The 21,085-nt window shown below is 35.9% G+C and overlaps 1 protein-coding gene across 1 annotated transcript; it reads right to left on the reverse strand.

The window, feature by feature from the left end:
• Positions 1-2,355: 2,355 nt before the first annotated feature.
• Positions 2,356-5,046, reverse strand: LOC132563279 (alpha-(1,3)-fucosyltransferase C-like). The gene is made up of 3 exons (XM_060228038.1): positions 5,016-5,046; positions 4,170-4,242; positions 2,356-3,373 (listed from the first exon to the last, which is right to left on the reverse strand). The coding sequence occupies exons 1-3, from the start codon at positions 5,044-5,046 to the stop codon at positions 2,356-2,358; spliced, it is 1,122 nt and encodes a 373-aa protein (XP_060084021.1).
• Positions 5,047-21,085: the final 16,039 nt, after the last annotated feature.

Genomic DNA, 21,085 nt, shown 5'->3' on the forward strand with positions numbered 1-21,085 from the left:
ATTTTGTTAAAATATCTACATAGTTTCATCTAAATAACCAAGAGTCACAGGACGATAATCTTTGATCAGTTGCATACAACGACCGTTTGCTATCCAAAGTTGTAAGTAAAAGAATTATACTAAGTCAACTTCAGGTTTTCTATAGGGGTTCAAAATCAGAAGTACTATTTTGGGTAACAAACTTTGAAAAATTCTTTTCAAGTTCCACAAGATCTAGAATAGTCAGGTAATAGACTATGAAGGCTGTTAATATAAATGACCTTGACCCACTTTCAAGATAACAGGTGTCTTGCTCAAGTATCTAAACATAATTTAATCAATAACCAAGAGGCATACGATGACGAATTTTTTTCAGTAACATATATGACTGATGAATATATTAATAAAACCTTGCCTGAAAATTGAACTCCCGGTTTCCGTCAAGGGGCTAAAGTTGAAAATTACTATTTTGCGTAATAAACCTCGAAAAATGTCTTAAGTTATACAAGGTCTAGAGTCTTGATTTTTCATATACAGAAAACTTTAGTTATTGGCTACCAAGTTTGTTAAAACTAATGTAGACTATTTTGTTAAAATCTGGAAATGTTTTCTCACCAATAATGAAGAGGTACAGGGTGACGATATCGACAGGCCTAGAAATCCCCATGTAAGATGTCCCGGTCGTTGGCTAGCAGATGTGAAAATTTGGATGACATTGATCCCCTTTCGAGATTACAGAATTTAATTTTGTAAATATATCTAAACGATCTCTTTTGAGTTAATAAGAGGTACAGGGCGATGATGTTTAATCATTTGCATATTGCGTTCGATTGATATTGACAGTAGTAAGAAAATATTGTGTCAAATGTCAACTGCCGGTTTTAGAAATGGGTCATTTTAGGGTAACACAAATAAATATTCTGACGTTGTACAGTCTAGATAGGTAATGTATAAATTGTATGAATTGTGTACAGGTGAAAATCCCGTCATATTGTTGGCCAACAAGTTCTAGTTTACATGAAGAGAAATATGATATGGAAAAAATACGCTAGGTAAAATTTGACTGTGGTAATGTATTCATATGCTTGCCTCACGTCTGGACCAGATTCAGTATAAACAAGTCAATATCATAAATCATATTAACGAATCGATAAGTCTCCATGTTGATAATTATATTTACTGATAATATCGATTGATGAATTGTCTTACATTCGTACTACTAGGTTTACCGTCATCCGCTGCATGCCAAATTTGAATTCATACGACTGGTGGCACAGAATACCACACCTGTTTGACGTTCTTCTTTAATTATTAGAGATATGAGAATTACGAAATTTACGGAATTTAAACATGTATGGAACCTGTACACCTCCCCATCTACATTTTGACATTTCTTTCGCTTTGGATTTTCCTCAGTCGCCTCGTAGGCTTCAGACATTAGACCCTTTGCAACATTGACAAGCAGAACTTGAAGGACGAAACGTGTGTATATATTAACAACTTGTTTTAAATGGCGCTGTTCACTTCTGTGTCGTCTTAGAGAAAAATATGTGGCTAATAAAATAATCTGGCGATTGTATAACTATCACTGAACACAACAGAAACGCCTGTCCAAGGCCGAATATAAAATAATCGGGGAAGTTCTCTATACTGGGGTTTGTAATCAATCACAACAACAGAGCTGACATGGTTATAGATTCGGATAAGGCATTTTTCTCCTATTGCTCTGGGTGGCATTTGACGAGCTCTCTGTATTTAGCACATAGAGCCAGGTAGCCATACAGAAGCTACTGCTAGGAAATCCCGCCTCAAATTAACACTGGCTGTTAGCGGGTATATACCTAACAAGCAACGCACAATTAGATCTGTAATAGAATCATGCATCCGGGTAGATGTGAGTAAAACATCTCAGGTATAATTATATGTACGTGTGTGAATGATCAGAGGTCTGATAGATATAAATCATATATGTAATCGTTTTATTTTTCGGGGTTGATACTTCCACGGTTGTTCAAGTTTGAACCTTGCAATGGGTTTCGCGCTTGCCCATTGGTATTCGTGCAAAAATGGTTATTTTATTTGGCGTTTTCTCATATCGCCACGAATATAGTGAAATTCGACCTTCGCGAATATTATGAAATGTGCAGTACTTTGAATACCTAAAGTGACAACATGTTCGCCAAGCCTGTGACCTATTGGGAATTTGTAACATGAAACAATTATTGTGTTTTCAATTGCAAACTGATATTGACGTCACCTCCACTTATCATTACAAATCTGTAACTTTGTGAGACACGCTTGGAACACTGTCTTCATGTTTTATTTCAAAATTTTGATAATGTGACACAAGCTTGGTACACCTTCTTCGTTCCCTCTTTACAAATCTTTAACTTTGTGACACATACTTGGGACACCGCCTTCGTTTCCCCTGAGCCACGTGTCCAGACTTCGGTACACACGTCTGTATTTGTTCACGGTATGACTACGCCGACACAGCTCACAGAAAATAGACTCCGACGCTATAGTGTCTTCTGCAATGTAGGACTTCCTCCAACGGAAAAAGGGGTGTGGTGACTTTAGCTTAGTCAGATATACAGCTAAAGATTCCACTGTTGAACGATCGACAGTTGAAAGATAAGAGTCCGGAGGAAGAAACAATGACACATTTGCTCCAGTTCGAGGTATCGGAATAGCATTAAATAGTGTTTCGTATATTTTTATACTTTTCTCTGTGATATAATCTCGACATAACGAATTTTCGAATGAAAGATAATATTTGTAACGATTTTGTAAATTTTTTGAACATGAATTCCAGTTTCCACTACAATTTTTTGTGCCACATTTCCCATATACATCCACATGCATGTATTTTCCAAGCTCTGCAGCATATTCTGAACGAACGCTTGGCACATAACAGTTCGAAACAAACCATAGAACATCTGACCTAGTTTGCCAGTTCAACAGATCGGTATACGTAGATAGCATCGACTTATTCGGAACTCTTCGGAAAATTCCGTAAGGACTATAAAAATCGGAATCGCGTCTATAGGAAATTGTCCAGTTAATTAATCCATCCCATAATTTCAACGTGTTCACGTGAAGTGGAGGCGGTTCCATAGAATGGAAAACCCATGTCTGGTTGATGTATTTTCTTGGAGGGTATAAAGGGTTGTCGATTCCCTGCCAGATTACAATATCCGCTGACGAATAATCCCATCCTTCGGTCATGACGCATGCGTACGCACAGTTTTTGAACACATCCGGGCTGATGAAGTGAGGTCTATTCATATAATGAATTCGACGGAAAATATTTTGACGGGGACATACTGGATCATACAGCACAAAGACCGATATAAGGAAACACCATAGCAATAGCAGCAACAGTCCAGAGTTTCTGTAAATAAAAAATAAGGTCACGTGACCGGAAATCCGATACCGAACATAACAAAAGGCGTCCCTGATTAACCTAGTTTTGTTTTTTTTTTTGTTTTTTTGGGTTTTTTTTTTATCTCTGCTGATAAGTCATTTTAATATCTACGTTGAATGACTAGATAAATATCATGAAAAATAACAAAGAACATACATATCATCAGATTACAAAATCAATTAGACTTATGTAAGAGCACACAATATAAATAACAAAAGATTAATACGGAGACTTTTGAAAAAGTGCAAGGAAAATAAGACCAGGTGTTCCGGAAAGTTGTGCGGCTACTGCTTCAACAACGACATCTGTCATGTTAACTTGATCAATTGTTAATCAATTCAAGTACATAATGTCACATTTCCCAATAAAAAAACATAATAAACAACAATGGAACCAACTGGCAAACCAGGACACACTTTTCAATATCTTTGTATAAAATTATCAAACGCATATATTAAACGCTTGATATACACGAAGAGCAAAGCGTTCAGTAATCGCTGTCAGAATGTTCTAGATTTCAAATTAATGTCTAAATTTACAATTAAGATTTGCATTTTATGAGACGTTTTGTAATATCAATGCCGTTCACATGTAATATAAACTTGTTCGTCTCTGAAAACACGGATGTAAAATCTTCTATCAAACGTCACTGACTTGCGAAACCATAAGTATAGAGTATTGATCTAATCAAATGTTCCACGAAATAAAATAAAAAAAAACAAAAACAATGGACAAGTTTAGAAGCTGTGAACCCCAAGCTTACCTGTTGATGCGGTAAACAAGAATAGGTTTTGAGGAAAATGTTGACGAACGTGACAAGTGTTCACAAGCCGAATCTGAAACATTAGACAAGAAAACCAGCTAGGATAGTCACTAATAAACGTTTAGACGAATTTAAGAACGACACCCGGCCATGTTAGAAATTCACATTTGACACGTGTTCCTTAAGACAAGACCTTTTTGTTGATACCAAACCTTTTGACCATGTGACCTTAACCGTGACCTTTGACCTACATTTGAAAGGTAAATTAGAAAAGATTATTACTAAAATGAAGACAATATATCTCGCAAAGTGTGCATGGAATTAGAACAGTAATGTTTTAATGTCACACTTCAGAATTTTGTTGCAACCGGAGGCATAGTGTTTCATGGAAAGAAATTTCGCAAAAATAAATAAATAAATAAAAACAAAAACTTAATTTTAAAAAAAGAAAAAAAGATAAGAACATGAATGACTATAAACAAATGAACCAACAGGTTTAAGTTGAAAGTTTTTTCCCATGGGTACAAAAATATTTTTTTTTTAAATGTGGGGCCAAATCTTCGTAATATTCTATGACATACACTTGATTCCATATATAGATAAAGCTTAAGAAGTTTCTTTATACTTGCAGTCATAGTAATTTCGACAGTACGTCGACATATGAATATTCATTAGGAATAACTACGAGATGACCGGAAATGAAACCTACACGAAAACCAGATCATATCACTATACACAGATATTTTCGACATGGAATTTTCACCATTCCGTCCTCTGTATGTGGTGGTTTTTTTTTTTTTTTTACTTTGACATTTTTCACAACCATATATCTGTACCGCCGCTCACCTCTCTTTGAAAAGAAAGATGACGAATACATCTTCTAGTTAAAGATAGTTATGGTAGAGTGGAGTAACCAACATCTTCGGATAGGATCATATGTTTTTAGAGAACAGGGTGTTCAAGGTTAGTCAAAAGCTCTTTGGATTTCTTAAAAGTTACACACACTTTTGATTTCAATTAGAGTAAACAATATTACATTAAAACTGATTTGATAGTGCTGAGAATGGTAGTAGGACGATTTGTTACAGGATTGGGCGAAAAACAGGACAGTCAACACGCTGGTAACATGGATTATTGGCGAAATTTAGGAATCAAATACAAAGGAAGGAGGTCCGTGTTCTTATCATTGTCTATAAAGGATATCTAAATGATTGTAACATGAAGCATGTTTAGCTAGTATTTCTTCTTTTGAAAGATTGAATATCGATCAAGCCTGTATCTTCTAGTAGCGGGATATGTTATGAGCTGTTGTTAAGTGTCACGGTAATGAATGCGTTATCTTCAGGCATTATAACAGACCTTTCAAGTAAATCGTGAAGTGTCGATTTAATATTAGGATCGAGGGAATGTAAAGCTGGGTCTCGTTTTTCTTCTACATTTCAAGCTGCTAATTCTTTTAAGAATAATTAACCGATTTAGTCCTTTGAAAGTTAATCCAACGTATCGTGCTCTCATTTCACTCACTCGCGTGTGTAGTTTTTCTAAGGGATTCATAATTATCTTGAATTTCAGATTCCAATTGATGACATGTTGCTTGATATTTTTGGGCATTTAATAATAGTTTTTCGTAACTTATCGTGTTACGTAATGTTTATATCGCTGGTTACTCTCTACAAAGCTGAACTATAGGTATTAGGAGAGGTAGACAAAGAACACGCCAGGAGGAATGAAGGGGTGGGGGAGTGGTAGTTCTTACGTTCTTAGGTAATATACATTCAGGTGTTGTATTATTTAGCATTGATGATTGATTGCAATACCTCAGTCAATAGGTAGGATTAAGTCTCCATTGGGAAGTATTGCAGTCAAAACATTAATGTCACTGCATAATACATCGGATTTCTTCAGGGTCTTGACGAATTCCTTGTTCACGCAGCCATTACATGCATATGACACAGTAGTGCCACTTCAAGGTTGTCTATGGCAATGTTATGAACTCGGTCATATTTTTTTCAAGAATACATGTGGTCTTGTTGTTCGAGAAAATCACAATATCGGAGATGCCACGTGGTCGGGCACGTGACCGCGATGATTTTTTGCGTCCGATATGGGACCAACAATTACAAGGAATGAATGAACAAGATAAGTTTTTTCTTTACAGGGATTTCACAAATACCACAACAAAATGTTTCACTGTCCCAATAACACCTTAATTTAACAACATTACAGACTACAATAAGGTCATCTGATCATATTCATAGTTAGTACATTTACTGTATAAGGAGGAATGAGAGAAAACTGTTAGAAATCAAATGTGATCCAAAAAGGTCTTGTTGTAAAGGACAAGAAGAGCAAGTTTTCTCCCAATAATCTTACGATAGACGCAAAAATGAAAAGCACCTGTTCATACAAAATTAGAGTTAGATACAGTAGAGCAGAATTAACTGCATCATACAGCTGTTTTATCCTTCTAGAATTTCCAAAGGTTTAAAGTTTGAAGCCTGTGACCGAAAGAAATGACAAAATCTAGTTGGATAGTTGTTCTTTTTTATTTGTGCTATTCTTACTGCGGTAAAAAATGATGACAGTGATAATATTTTTTTTTAAATCCGAAAGCTTTATGGTTAAATTAATATTGGTGTGGTCCTTTTTATATGTAGAAAAAACTCTGACACAAAAAAAAAATTAAAATACAAAAATAAAAAAAAACAAAAAAACAAAAAACATTAAAAAAAAAAAAAAAAAAATGGTGTACGAGTTTTCATACAAGTGTATATGAACGATTGCATTTATAAGAATTGTCTCGACACTTGTAAATGGCTACTCGAGAACCATAATACTTACTTACATAATGGATGTACCTGTGCAGGAGTATGCCTTTAAACGCATGTGCTTTATGTTTTACCTTTGTAGAAAACTCCTTGTAAGAGGATTCTACTATCTAATTATAAATACTTACGTATATAGGTGTAGGGCACGTGAAGAATTCTGATCAACATTTTCCTGATAAAGTCTTTCATCAATTCGAGCTGGACTTCTATTGTCGAAACTGGAGCTTCTCTATCCGACCTGGATTTAGATAACCATCAGACTGACCTGTGGTCATTGTCAGTGTATCTCTCTCATGCAAACATCATTAACAATTCATAGGTGATATTTCATGACACAATACTATAGAGATTGCCTATTATGATTTTTATCGCTGGAGAAGATTCCATTTTCGAAGGTAAATTTCTGAAAAGTATCTAATTTGCTGCAATATTTTAAGTCCCCCCCCCCACTCCTCCAATTTGCCTCTATGAATAAGCATGAATTTTATTGTCGATTTGGTATTGATTCACTTGCAGTATTTTTATAGCATGTATGAGTTTTATTGATTGACAAGTCTGACCTGATCACGTGAACAGATGGCCATCAAGTTTATTAGTGAGTCCGCCTGACCTGTGGGGTTTGACATCGATTAAAAAAACACCGGTCCACATATTTCTTCGTCAATACCAAGACATGTAACCCCGATCAATATTAGACATTTTATACTAGTGATGTAACGTGTCATATTGACCAATCAGAACAGTAGTTTCAAATCGCTGCAAACGAAGCTAATGCCAACTACGGCGTTTCTTAAAATTTACATTGCAAATGAATTTAACAAAAAATCAAATACAAGAATAGTTTTATCAAATACACTACGAGACATTGATTTTCAGCCATTTCCCAATGTCAATATATATGTGTGTAGATATCGAACTCCGTTCCAAACTAATGTTGATAATATACTGACCGTACTTCTCTTCATCAAATCAACAATAAAGTTCGTAACTAGTTATTTGACAAGTTCCATGGAATTTTCTTCCCTATGATAGATGCCGAGTATTTCGCTATACACGCACGGTACCTTGAGTTATCTCCCTTACATTATGAGGCGATCTTGACAAACAAAAACGACTCGCTCTACATGACTACATGCTATTCAAGTAAAATACAGCTTAAAATTCATACTTAATCATAGAGGCAAAATCGAGGAGGGGCTTAAAATATTTTGGCAAATCAGATACTTTACGGAAATTGACCTTCGAAAATGGAATCTTCTCTTGCAATAAAGTCATAGTTGGCAATCTCTATAGTATTGTGTCAAGAAATATCACTTATGAATAGTTAATAATGTTTACATGAGAGAGATACACTGACAATGACCACAGGTCAGTCTGATGGTTATCTAAATCCAGGTCGGATAGAGAAGCTCCAGTTTCGACAAATTGTACTTCAGTAGATACAAAGTTCCTACCTGTACTAGGTTTACATGTTCTATGAAATTACCACATAATAATATTTCTTGAGTTTACAATTGTATCTTTATCAACAGAGGATCAGTGCTCGGACAGTAATATCATCGTTGAATCCAGCATTCCTTATTCAATCAAACAAGATCACTCTACTTATATACGAGGACTGATTAATGAGTTGTGAGTTTTGTATTGAAGAAGTTAAGCGAGAATGTACTTTTTCATAGATTTTGTAAAATTGACAAAATCTCTGAAAGAGTAGTGATTTGCTTAAGAAATGCCTAGCATCTAAGGATAAATATACTGATATGGTAGCGACACTAGGGAATGATGCTCTTTCATGTGTAACAAGGTGGTTGACTGAGTTTAAGCGTGGAAGGCAGAGCCTTGGGGATGACGCCCGTCCTGGAAGGCCTGTCACTGTTACAACCCCAGAAATGGTCAATAAAGCCCCATGGTACTGTTATAGTTGAGAGACGAGTTACATAAAGTCAAACTCTTAGATATAAGGCTAATTACTTATCAGTCAGTCCTTGTATCTATGCCAACAACTAATTAGGGGACGGTTTTACATAAGTTTTAAACATTTTACCGAATCCTCTTGATAATTTTTCTATTATTTTAATATCATTTCAATGTTGAATTTTTAATAAGATGTTGTGTAAACTAAATTGAACATGATATACATACAGGTTATGTCCGATGATTCAACAACAGAAACAGCTTGTTTCTCTCAGGGATAAACGTAGTCATTAAATGGCAGAGAGTTCTGCCACGGAACCTAAGCAATTGGTTTAATTGCACCGCAATAATTTTATGTAAAAGCAAACACGTAAATTAGGCGGGCTCCGTTCGAAAATGAAACATTAATCAATAAAAAGAATAAACATATAAGGCAGAAATGGTATAGATAGGCGCTTTGTGTCAAAATTGTAACTGACTGTGAAACCCATTGTCATAATGCATATTGTTCAAAATACAGTAGTAACTTTAACGACCCGTAAATAACGCATTGCAATTTATACATTGTTCTCAATATTTACAAACATATTTTACATGTTAGGTGGTGCAAGTGCATTTGTACAAAAGATGCACGAAAGAATAACGATTTATAATATAAAATGAAAGTGTGAATGTCCGACCTCTTATTCAATAAATAATTGTATGCATGTGTATTAACATACTGCAGTGATAGACTGTTTTAATTTACGCAAACAAAAAGAACATGCAGAAAGACAAAAGTGGTGAGCCTCTTTTTGACTTTCTTTACCTTCGTCTAAATATAGCTAATATTTTAACTGACAATGCATTTTATTTATCCTGCAACATCGATTGATAATCAGACCATCAAAACAGTTTGTGTTGTTCAATCTTTGTTAATCTGACGTTGACGTTACCCTGAATTTTGTCTGATGACTTACGCCAAAATATTTGCTCAGCGCAGGACTAAGTTCCAATCTTTAACGAATATGACAGCGATTTTATGAGCTCCTGTCCATTACAACATATAAAATAGCTTATTTCGACAGCATTTTTATTTCTAACGTAATTTTTTGAGATATTTGAAAAAGTAAGTCTATCAAATTGCCACACTTGCTTAAAACAACTGTTTTCCGTCCATGCACACGCAGCAAAAATATACGGCAGGTGTATTCTTACATTGACAACGTAGTTCCATGATGTAAAGCTTAAAGAAATGAAATGAAATTTATTGGCAGAGTCATATGTCAGCTCAAGGCATTACTCGCTTTAGCTCATAAATATAAGTCACAGTATAGGTTGATTTTAACAAATAATGACTTACTGGTCTATATGTAAATCTGCCAATGCGCTACTCTTTCATGCAAATATAGCTGTTCTAAATTTAAATTTGGTAAAACATTACATCTTTGAAGAATGATTGTTGATAAATAAAAGAAATCTGGAGGTATGTAGTATCGTGAAATGAACGGATTTAGTCAGGTATAAAATGTTCTACAACAATATGTTGTTAGTTTCAAGTGTAAACTTTAGTTTGTTCATTTCTGAAGGCGAGGACAGTTTAAAATGTCAGAAATGCCTTTTTACCATACAAATTATGTCATCTGTAGCTTTTGCTAGGTATCTTTCTACGAATCTAGACAAATGTCATTTAAGTTAATCTTCAAATATCAATACTATGACTTTTAGTGCCAAATAATAACAAATAATAATAATTGATATAGTGACATGACTCCGTAAAGGAAATTGAGTGTTAGATGGTTGAAACCATAAAACATTTCGTGAAATATGGTTGAGAAATTTTGAAACGCAAGACACCTTTTTTCCAATTCTCCTGACAGCCAAAATATGTTCCTGGGGATTTAAACATAAAAATGTATGATTTTACAACAAATTTCATTTTATCAATTTTACAGTAGTTTTCATTGTCTTTTTTTGTGTAAGTTACGTCTTAATAATTGTATCTCTTGTCTCCCTCCCCCCCTCTCTCTGTCTCTCTCTCTCTGTCTCTCCCTTCTCTCACTCTCCCCCCTCCCCCCTCTCTCTCCCTCCACCCCCCCCCCCCCTCTCTCTCTCTCTCTCTCTCTCTCTCTCTCTCTCTCTCTCTCTCTCAATGGAGCTTTAATCTTACTGTTGATTGGTTGCGTGGTATCACGGTGAATCAGGGTGAGTTCAGTACATGAAAGTCGACACGTGGATCTGAAGATCCAGACATGTGAGGTTTCACACGTGTCAGACAGTCTCATGTTCAGGTGTCTTGTATTGTGTAATTATAGATTTTTAGTTGCTAAAGTTCCGAAATAATTGAAATATCTTCAAAAACTGCCCTATTGGGTATAGGTGTTTACATTTCTGGAATTAGATTTCATCGAGTTGATGTTTAAAATCACATATTTTTCATTTTTCTGTATATGAATACAAAAGAATATGAACAATTAGGTAACCATTTTTAGATTCTAAATATAGCATGTCTCAACATGAGTTAAATTTTTAGCAGCACGTGTTGCATTTATCGAGGGAAGGTAAATAAGTCTGGAACATAGACTGAGAAAAAATCTGGCGAATGGAAAGAAGAAATAAGTGTGTTCGCACGGTGGGAATACTGTAGAAATGAGGGACGAAGTTTTCTGAGCAAGGAGAAATAATTGAATGATGGAAGAGATGTGGAAGGCAGGAGAAATAGAATAATGAAGGAAGGGGTGTGGTAGACAAGGAAGGATAAAGTAATGAAGGAAGGGGTGTGGTAGACAAGGAAGGATAAAGTAATGAAGGAAGGGGTGTGGTAGACAAGGAAGGATAAAGTATTGAAGGAAGGGGTGTGGTAGACAAGGAAGGATAAAGTAATGAAGGAAGGGGTGTGGTAGACAAGGAAGGATAAAGTATTGAAGGAAGGGGTGTGGTAGACAAGGAAGGATAAAGTATTGAAGGAAGAGGTGTGGTAGACAAGGAAGGATAAAGTATTAATGGAAGGGGTGTGGTAGACAAGGATGGATAAAGTATTGAAGGAAGGGGTGTGGTAGACAAGGAAGGACAAAGTAATGAAGGAAGGGGTGTGGTAGACAAGGAAGGATGAAGTATTGAAGGAAGGGGTGTGGTAGACAAGGAAGGATAAAGTAATGAATGAAGGGGTGTGGTAGACAAGGAAGGATAAAGTATTGAAGGAAGGGGTGTGGTAGACAAGGAAGGATAAAGTAATGAAGGAAGGGGTGTGGTAGACAAGGAAGGATAAAGTATTGAAGGAAGGGGTGTGGTAGAAAAGGAAGGATAAAGTATTGAAGGAAGGGGTGTGGTAGACAAGGATGGTCAAAGTATTGAAGGAAGGGGTGTGGTAGACAAGGAAGGATAAAGTAATGAAGGAAGGGGTGTGGTAGACAAGGAAGGATAAAGTATTGAAGGAAGGGGTGTGGTAGACAAGGAAGGATAAAGTATTGAAGGAAGGGGTGTGGTAGACAAGGAAGGAAAGAGTTTTGAAGGAATTCGTGTTGTGGACAAGTAAGGATAAAGAATGAATGAAGGAGTGTGGTAGACAAGGACGGATAAAGTAATGAAGGAAGGGGTGTGGTAGACAAGGAAGGATAAAGTATTGAAGGAAGGGGTGTGGTAGACAAGGAAGGAAAGAGTTTTGAAGGAATTCGTGTTGTGGACAAGTAAGGGTAAAGAACGAAGGGGTGTGGTAGACAAAGAAGGAAAGAGTATGGAAGGAATTCGTGATGTGGACAAGTAAGGATAGAGAATGAATGAAGGAGTGTGGTAGACAAGGAAGGATAAAGAAAGAAGGGGTGCGGTAGACAAGGAGGGATAAAGTAATGAAGGAAGGGGTGTGGTAGACAAGGAAGGAAAGGGAATGAAGGAATGGATGTGGTAGACAAGGAAGGATAAAGTTATGAAGGGGTGTGGTAGACAAGGAAGGAAAGAGAATGAAGGAATGGATGTGGTAGACAAAGAAGGATAAAGTTATGAAGGGGTGTGGTAGACAAGGAAGGATAAAGTATTGAAGGAAGGGGTGTGGTAGACAAAGAAGGAAAGAGTATTTAAGGAATTCGTGATGTGGACAAGTAAGGATAGAGAATGAATGAAGGAGTGTGGTAGACAAGGACGGATAAAGTTATGAAGGAAAGGGTTTGGTAGACAAGGAAGGAAAGAGTATGGAAGGAATTCGTGTTGTGGACAAGTAAGGATAAAGAACGAAGGGGTGTGGTAGACAAAGAAGGAAAGAGTATTGAAGGAATTCGTGATGTGGACAAGTAAGGATAAAGAATGAAGGGGTGTGGTAGACTAGGAAGGATAAAGTAATGAAGGAAGGGGTGTTGTAGACAAGGAAGGATAAAGTAATGAAGGAAGGGGTGTGGTAGACAAAGAAGGATAAAGTAATGAAGGAAGGGGTGTGGTAGACAAGGAAGGAAAGAGAATGAAGGAATGGATGTGGTAGACAAGGAAGGATAAAGTTATGAAGGGGTGTGGTAGACAAGGAAGGATAAAGTATTGAAGGAAGGGGTGTGGTAGACAAAGAAGGAAAGAGTATGGAAGGAATTCGTGTTGTGGACAAGTAAGGATAAAGAACGAAGGGGTGTGGTAGACAAAGAAGGAAAGAGTATGGAAGGAATTCGTGATGTGGACAAGTAAGGATAAAGAATGAAGGGGTGTGGTAGACTAGGAAGGATAAAGTAATGAAGGAAGGGGTGTTGTAGACAAAGGAGGAACGAGTTTTGAAGGAATTCGTGATGTGGACAAGTAAGGATAGAGAATGAAGGAAGGGGTGTTTTGGACAATGTGAACATCTATCAATTTCTTTAAAATCTATCTTGTTCCATAGGAATTGCAGGATTCTGTCCAAATTAGGTCTGAATCATGTTTTGGCGATGGAAATAAGATTTGTATAAATTGTGGGTCTCGGTCACTTGGCCCAGAAAGGGCGGGGCCAAATGGGGAAAATTTATCAATTTCTTTAAAATCCTCATTGTATTTTGTTCTTCAGGAATTGTAGAGTGTTCTCCAAATTTGGTCTGAAACATGCATTGGTGAGGGAAATGAATTTTGTATAAATGGTGGGTCTGACCCCGTTGGGCCCAATAAGGGAAATAATGCAAATTCCTTAAAATCCTATTCATCTTGTAGGAATAATAGGATTGAGCCCATATTTGGCCTGAAGCATCCTTTTTGAGGAGGAATCAGTGTTGTATAACATTTTGGTTTCGGTTCTTTAGGGCAGGAAGGCCAGGGCACAATAGAGGAAATATGCACAAGCATTTTAAAATGTTTCTTTGTTTGAACTGAAGACTTCCGTGGTGAAGAGAACTTAAATTTGTTTACAAACAGTGCATCTAACTCCCTTTTGGAGGAGAAGTGAGCCTATTCCGGGGAAATAGATACAAGTGTCTAAATTATTTCCCCCGTTGATAAAATATATCAATTTCAGCATCCTTAACCAGGTGAGCTATACAGGCCCCTTTGGTCTCTTGTGTCCAAGTCTCATCCGACGGATGACAAGTTTTGATTGTACTAATCATTTTTCTCAGAGAGCCTTATTGCTGACATCGGAATAAATTGTAGGATATCAGGCCTTACTTTGACATTTAGAAAATGTAATTTCCATTCTCGTTTTATTGTCACATATGCTCATTAGGCTCATCCAAACTTTTTTAATCGTCCTCGTTTTTTTAAAAAATAAAAAGGCAAGTCGAAGTCATATTACATTGCCGCTGATAACATGAACACGTTACAAAACTGTTACATATGAAAAGAACCAAGAGGCCCAGAGCACATGTATAACCAAAAAATGGCACAATATTTTATTTGATCCTTCACATCGCGGAATTAAGGTCAAGGTCAGATATATGAGGTAACCAATTGAAATCAAAATTAACTTTTAATCTGAGCGACTATTGATCTTTCACCTAATGAAATGAATTTGATCAGAACATAATAGGATGCTAGATAGAGATGGATTGTACAGTAGTTAAATAGTAATACGTGTACTGGTACTTAATGAGCATTTTCCAGTGAATTTTCATGTGCATGAATATGTATGTTACACAGGAACAAGAGAGAAGAAAGGATTCTATTGCACCTTAATTTGTTATCTACTTGATGGTATCATTGCATGTTTTTCTTTAGTTTGTTTATATTGACATATATATGTATATTAATGTTTTCATCTGATGGCTTTGCACGTGTACAGGAGGTCTGCTGTATAAGTTTATATCACTTGTTGCTTATCCTCCGGTTTAAAAATTCGGAAATGAAATAAAACAGAATAATGAATGCTTTCACATTCTGATAGGACATTTTATCAAATATCATGGACTAACCTGTCATTAAAATCCATGTTTAGTGAAAGTTTTTTTTACCTTGTCTAACCAGACCATAGAAGCCTATACGTGTCATCGTGAATTTCGTAATAACGATATCAGAAAAAAAAAAACACGAGATGACACGTACAGGCTTCCGTATTAGACAAATCACGATAACGTTTTCATAAAGTTATGTGTACCGTATGTTTACAATCTTCTTGAACAACATCAAAGAAACAAAACACGCACACAAATAAAGAAAATAGCAACAAAAAAAAAAAAAACAAAAACAAAACATTTAAGCTTTGTTGAACGTAAACAGGGCAGTTAATATTCTGGTAATGGAATAGTTCTAAAGAAAGGGTTGAGGGTTGTTTGTTGTAAATCCGCGCTGATACACATCTTTGAAAAAAATCTATTCAGGATTTGATCGAGCAAGATTCACAGATTGCCAAAACTAAAATGTTAAAAAAAGTACACATCGCAAAAGTAACACCGTGAAAATAAAATACAAAGCATTGATTTCAGACAATTTTCTTGTACAATGTAGATTTTATTTCAAAGTCAGGCAAACATCTTTATCGAAATATCGTTTTTCAAATGTTCGCCACGCCATCTTCACTAATCACTCTATATTGTGAACACGGGAAGGTCACCTCCGCCATGAGTTGTGTCAAAACAAATCAATTACTTTGTGCTTATCCAATGGCAAACAGCTTAGAAGGTCATGTGATCATCACCATGCCGTTACTAGACTCAATTATATTCTGATGTACGGGACAGCACGAGACAAGTCGTTAGTCACTAGTAAAATTAGAATGAACAGATCATTCAAGGAAAAACACAAGAAGTAAACAACTCGCATTCGCTGTGTGTGTTTTTTTGTAAAAACAAATATTGGTATAAACTGTTTAACTACAAAGCAAATTTCCTCCAAATCAGCAATAGAAAATTGATTTCTGTTACACATGTAGCCCTGGTAAATACTAGCCGAAACGTACCGCTGGCTACACAGTTCTGTTCTTTAGCTCGATAGATAGAGCGCAAGACTATTAAGCCAGTGGTGCAAGTTTCGACTCCTAACGGCGTATTTAAATAAATAATTATCTCTGTTACATTGGGGAGTATGTAAACCTGCTAAATACTAGCCGCAATATTCCGCTCGACTTGAGAAAAGTTCTCTCTTTAATTCGATCAGCTGAGCGTCAAACTAGTAAGACGGGGTCACGAGTTCGAATCCTAGCGGAGGCATTGGAATGAATAATTAAATCATTTATTTTCTTGAGCCTTGAAACTCATCAGTTCAGAATGGCTCATAAGGACCTCTGTTATCTACAACAGTTTGTAAACAATTTAAACTAAAATCAAATTGTACCCACTGCTATTATATTAATTATCTAAAACAGGTGGGGGTGTCTTGGTAGACCATTTTATTAAGGCAACCTCGGGTGAAAACCTCAGGTCTTTGGTTCGATCCCTACTCGTGTACCGGGTTGTTGTATCCATTAGCAAACCACTAACCACAACGGCCTTGAAGATATGTGGCGGACATCTCACATAATATTCACCATGGTACATGTAGCTACTTTCTACATAGAGAACATTACTCAAAATTTGCACCACTGCTCGCAATAAAAAAGTGTACAAACGATGACATTTTCAAAGTGGCGAACATGTCCACGTGATTACATTGTATATGCCAAAGACGAATAACCCGTATGTTTGTATAATCGTTTTCTGTTTGTACTGCAAGTAACGGGAAAATAGTATTAGCATTTATGGTCGTATAAAAAGACATATTTTGTGCAGACCATCTTTATATGGCTTGTTTATTTAGCATGTTTTTTTATTTCTTAATTTGTAAAACACTGGTAATCCTTGCAGTAAATTTAAGTTCATTTATCACAAAAAATTCCTACTATCAGCTTTAAAATGTTTATTGCACTGATTGTTATGATACGCGTTATTTAACAAAGCAGAGCATTGACTGACTGACTTGGTTCCCATTGTTTCCATGGTGACGGCATAACTTCATATAATAATGTATATTATGACTCACCGCAGAAATGGATCTAACATTGAGAAAATTGTTCATTTAACATGTATCAGCTTTATTTAAATTTTCTTTTCACGAACTTTTGAAAATTGTAATAAGTTTATATGATAAACTGAATCTTAAATTCGTTTTCATTTTCCACATGATTTAAGATGTTCGTCATAATTTATTTTTACCTCGCCAGAATTTCGGTAAAATGAAAAAAATCACTACTTGCTTAACCCATTCCATACAAAATGAAATTCGTGTATGATCCTCTTTATGTAAACCAATGATACCTGCTTGACTGACATCCAGTGATTTCGAAATATTATATTTTTTTATATTCACATGAATGAAAAGTAGAACGAGGCCAATTTCAGAAAGAGAGAAAACACAATTTACAATCAGGAGAAAAATTTAATTTGTTTGTAAAGCTCTCCAAATTATATTGACGTACCATTAAACATTTTAATCTCTATTTTAGTATAATTTGATAATTTTTAATAATTTCTAATTCAAATGCTGTTCTGTAACGTCGCCCATCCATCGGAGTGAGTAGGACTTAATCAGATCGTTTCAATTCCTAACATATTTAACTCCCTCTATCTAAATTTGTTTATGTTATTGATTTTAGGAAGTCCTGTTGGTGGAACACTTTTAAGCTGCCGACAGAATGAGTATTTTTTTCCATCGCGTCATATATTACATAATGCTGTTTATGAATTACAACGTCATTATCACGACAAGCTCTCACACATCATCTCATTCTACATATTTTAACTATTTTGTTTTCGTATTAAAACACTGTAAGGATGGGCAGTTGCATGCCCTGTAACTGCGCCTATTGATTAAATTTTCAGCTTCACCCATGAGACAACTTACTGTATAGATCTTGTTCAAAGACACAAAACTGACCCTTGGGAAGGGCAATTAGTACTGTGTCGTATCGCCTCTCGGCCGTGCCCTTGTTTTTGTTGTTGTCTGTTTGTTTGTACATCCAGAAGGACAGTGGCTTTGTATATACTCATGATATTGTCAAGTTATAGCGAAAAAAGGTAGGTATCGGTGTTGCTTTAACCAGCGTTTGTCTCAATAATGAAAAGTCTAACATGCATCTTTATTCACTCTTTTAAAAATGACTGGTTACATCGAATTTATTTGTACATTGTTGTTTTTGCCCCAATGTCGCGTACATTGCACGTGCATTTTAATCCTATGCGGTAGTATGGGAACTAAAACACACATGCAGAACAAAAACACATCCTGTACACATTTGTTAAACCACTAGGGTGAAAGGTGGGCGGGGCTTGTTTAGTATAGTTTTAGTTTAGTATATTTTTCTGATACAAGATCTTAAAATCCCCTGAACCAAACTCGAAAAATATATAACGTACATGCAGTGCAAAAACTGTAATACAACATTACATTAATCACCGAACCTAACGCTAGCTATGTTATATTGCAAAAAAAATCTGGTAGGCTCTGTAATGGAAATGAATCCTTATACATATATATGCATACATAGAATATAAATATATTCGGCTGATGTTGAAAGTTTCTTGTTTTCTCGAACCTCAGACAGGGATATCCCACATAATGCCCCATCCTATTTTTTTCTGTCTCGGCAGATCTGTTTAGTATCTTAACGTGCGTTTTCGCGGATTTTTTTACGCATCAGTGTATTCATCCGCGTGTAGGAATGAAATCGGTTTAAAATTTATTATCTGCTTTTTGTTATGTTTTGGATATTTTGTTGTTGTTAAGATTCCTGATGTTGTAGATTAAATAAGATCTTCACTGTAAAATGTGTTGTATTTTTTGTAAGTGTGGCCTAAACTGTATACTCGGAACTATCCATACGTTATTTAAAAGTGAAGAGGCTGTGTTGGTAGTTTCAGGCTCCTACTGGATACACCAAACTCTGATGAAATATTAAATAGTTTTCAGAGTAGTTGGTGCGAGAAAAAAAACTGTTACATATAACTGAGCGAGATCGGGGTATCTCAGTCTCGGGCTAAGATCCAGTAACATTTAACCTCGGCAAACGACTCAGTTAGGTTTACATTACAGGGTCTTAGCCCTCGACTGAGATACCCCGATCTCGCTCAGTTACAGGTAACATATTTTAATAATCCAACGAACCGACAAATTTGTATGACGTCACAAGCAGTGGACGGAGATCTTGCGAATGTTTCACGATAGTGGGTTCGGTTTTTGCATCAGCAAATATTTCCTAGTTGAAGATTTCTCTCTGGTGTATATCAGTACATATACATGTAATACGATAGAACTATGTGGTAAGAACGGATACAGCATATTTCTGTTTTCCCTTGGCCATGCCAGCTTCCCTCAACTATACCGCAGAAAACGGACCTGTCTTGAGAAATACGAAGCTTGTGATATCCCGCTGTCGCATGATTTGACTGTGTACACGCAAAATATCACGCGAAACCAGACGATTGTACAATTATGGGTAAGACTATTACTCAGAACGCATTGTACGGATAAAACCTAACGATATAATGCACAGATATGATGGTCAATAGGAATTACCGGATCAACTAGTTACCGAGAGTCACCAAATATATACACAGACAAGTAGTGATATCAGAGTCACCAAATATATACACAGACAAGTAGTGATATCAGAGTCACCAAATATATACACAGACAAGTAGTGATATCAGAGTCACCAAATATATACACAGACAAGTAGTGATATCAGAGTCCTTACCACTTAGTTACCGAGAGTCACCAAATATATACACAGACAAGTAGTGATATCAGAGTCACCAAATATATACACAGACAAGTAGTGATATCAGAGTCACCAAATATATACACAGACAAGTAGTGATATCAGAGTCACCAAATATATACACAGACAAGTAGTCATATCAGAGTCACCAAATATATACACAGACAAGTAGTCATATCAGACAAGTAGTCATATCAGAGTCACCAAATATATACACAGACAAGTAGTGATATCAGAGTCACCAAATATATACACAGACAAGTAGTGATATCAGAGTCACCAAATATATACACAGACAAGTAGTGATATCAGAGTCACCAAATATATACACAGACAAGTAGTGATATCAGAGTCACCAAATATATACACAGACAAGTAGTGATATCAGAGTCACCAAATATATCACCAAATATATACACAGACAAGTAGTGATATCAGAGTCACCAAATATATACACAGACAAGTAGTGATATCAGAGTCACCAAATATATACACAGACAAGTAGTGATATCAGAGTCACCAAATATATACACAGACAAGTAGTGATATCAGAGTCACCAAATATATACACAGACAAGTAGTCATATCAATGTCCTTACCACTTAGTTACCGAGAATCACCAAATATATACACAGACAAGTAGTGATATCAGAGTCACCAAATATATACACAGACAAGTAGTGATATCAGAGTCCTTACCACTTAGTTAACGAGAGTCACCAAATATATACACAGACAAGTAGTGATATCAGAGTAGTGATATCAGAGTCACCAAATATATACACAGACAAGTAGTGATATCAGAGTCACCAAATATATACACAGACAAGTAGTGATATCAGAGTCACCAAATATATACACAGACAAGTAGTGATATCAGAGTCCAAATATATACCACTTAGTTACCAGAGTCACCAAATATATACACCAAATATATACACAGACAAGTAGATATAGTACCATAGAGTCACCAAATATATCAGAGTCACCAAATATATACACAGACAAGTAGTGATATCAGAGTCACCAAATATATACACAGACAAGTAGTGATATCAGAGTCACCAAAT

The sequence above is a fragment of the Ylistrum balloti genome, unplaced genomic scaffold (assembly GCF_031769215.1).
Source record: "Ylistrum balloti isolate Yb309-2 unplaced genomic scaffold, AGI_CSIRO_Ybal_v1 Utg371668, whole genome shotgun sequence".
Classification (NCBI taxonomy): domain Eukaryota; kingdom Metazoa; phylum Mollusca; class Bivalvia; order Pectinida; family Pectinidae; genus Ylistrum; species Ylistrum balloti.

Bases quoted from the DNA above. Each gene is read 5' to 3' on its own strand.
- LOC132563279 (XM_060228038.1), bottom strand. From the start codon at position 5,046: ATGTATTCGTCATCTTTCTTTTCAAAGAGAG. The intron at 4,243-5,015 runs GTGAGCGGCGGT...CTAATGTTTCAG, and splicing joins ATCTTTCTTTTCAAAGAGAG to ATTCGGCTTGTGAACACTTG. The intron at 3,374-4,169 runs GTAAGCTTGGGG...TTTTATTTACAG, and splicing joins CTTGTTTACCGCATCAACAG to AAACTCTGGACTGTTGCTGC.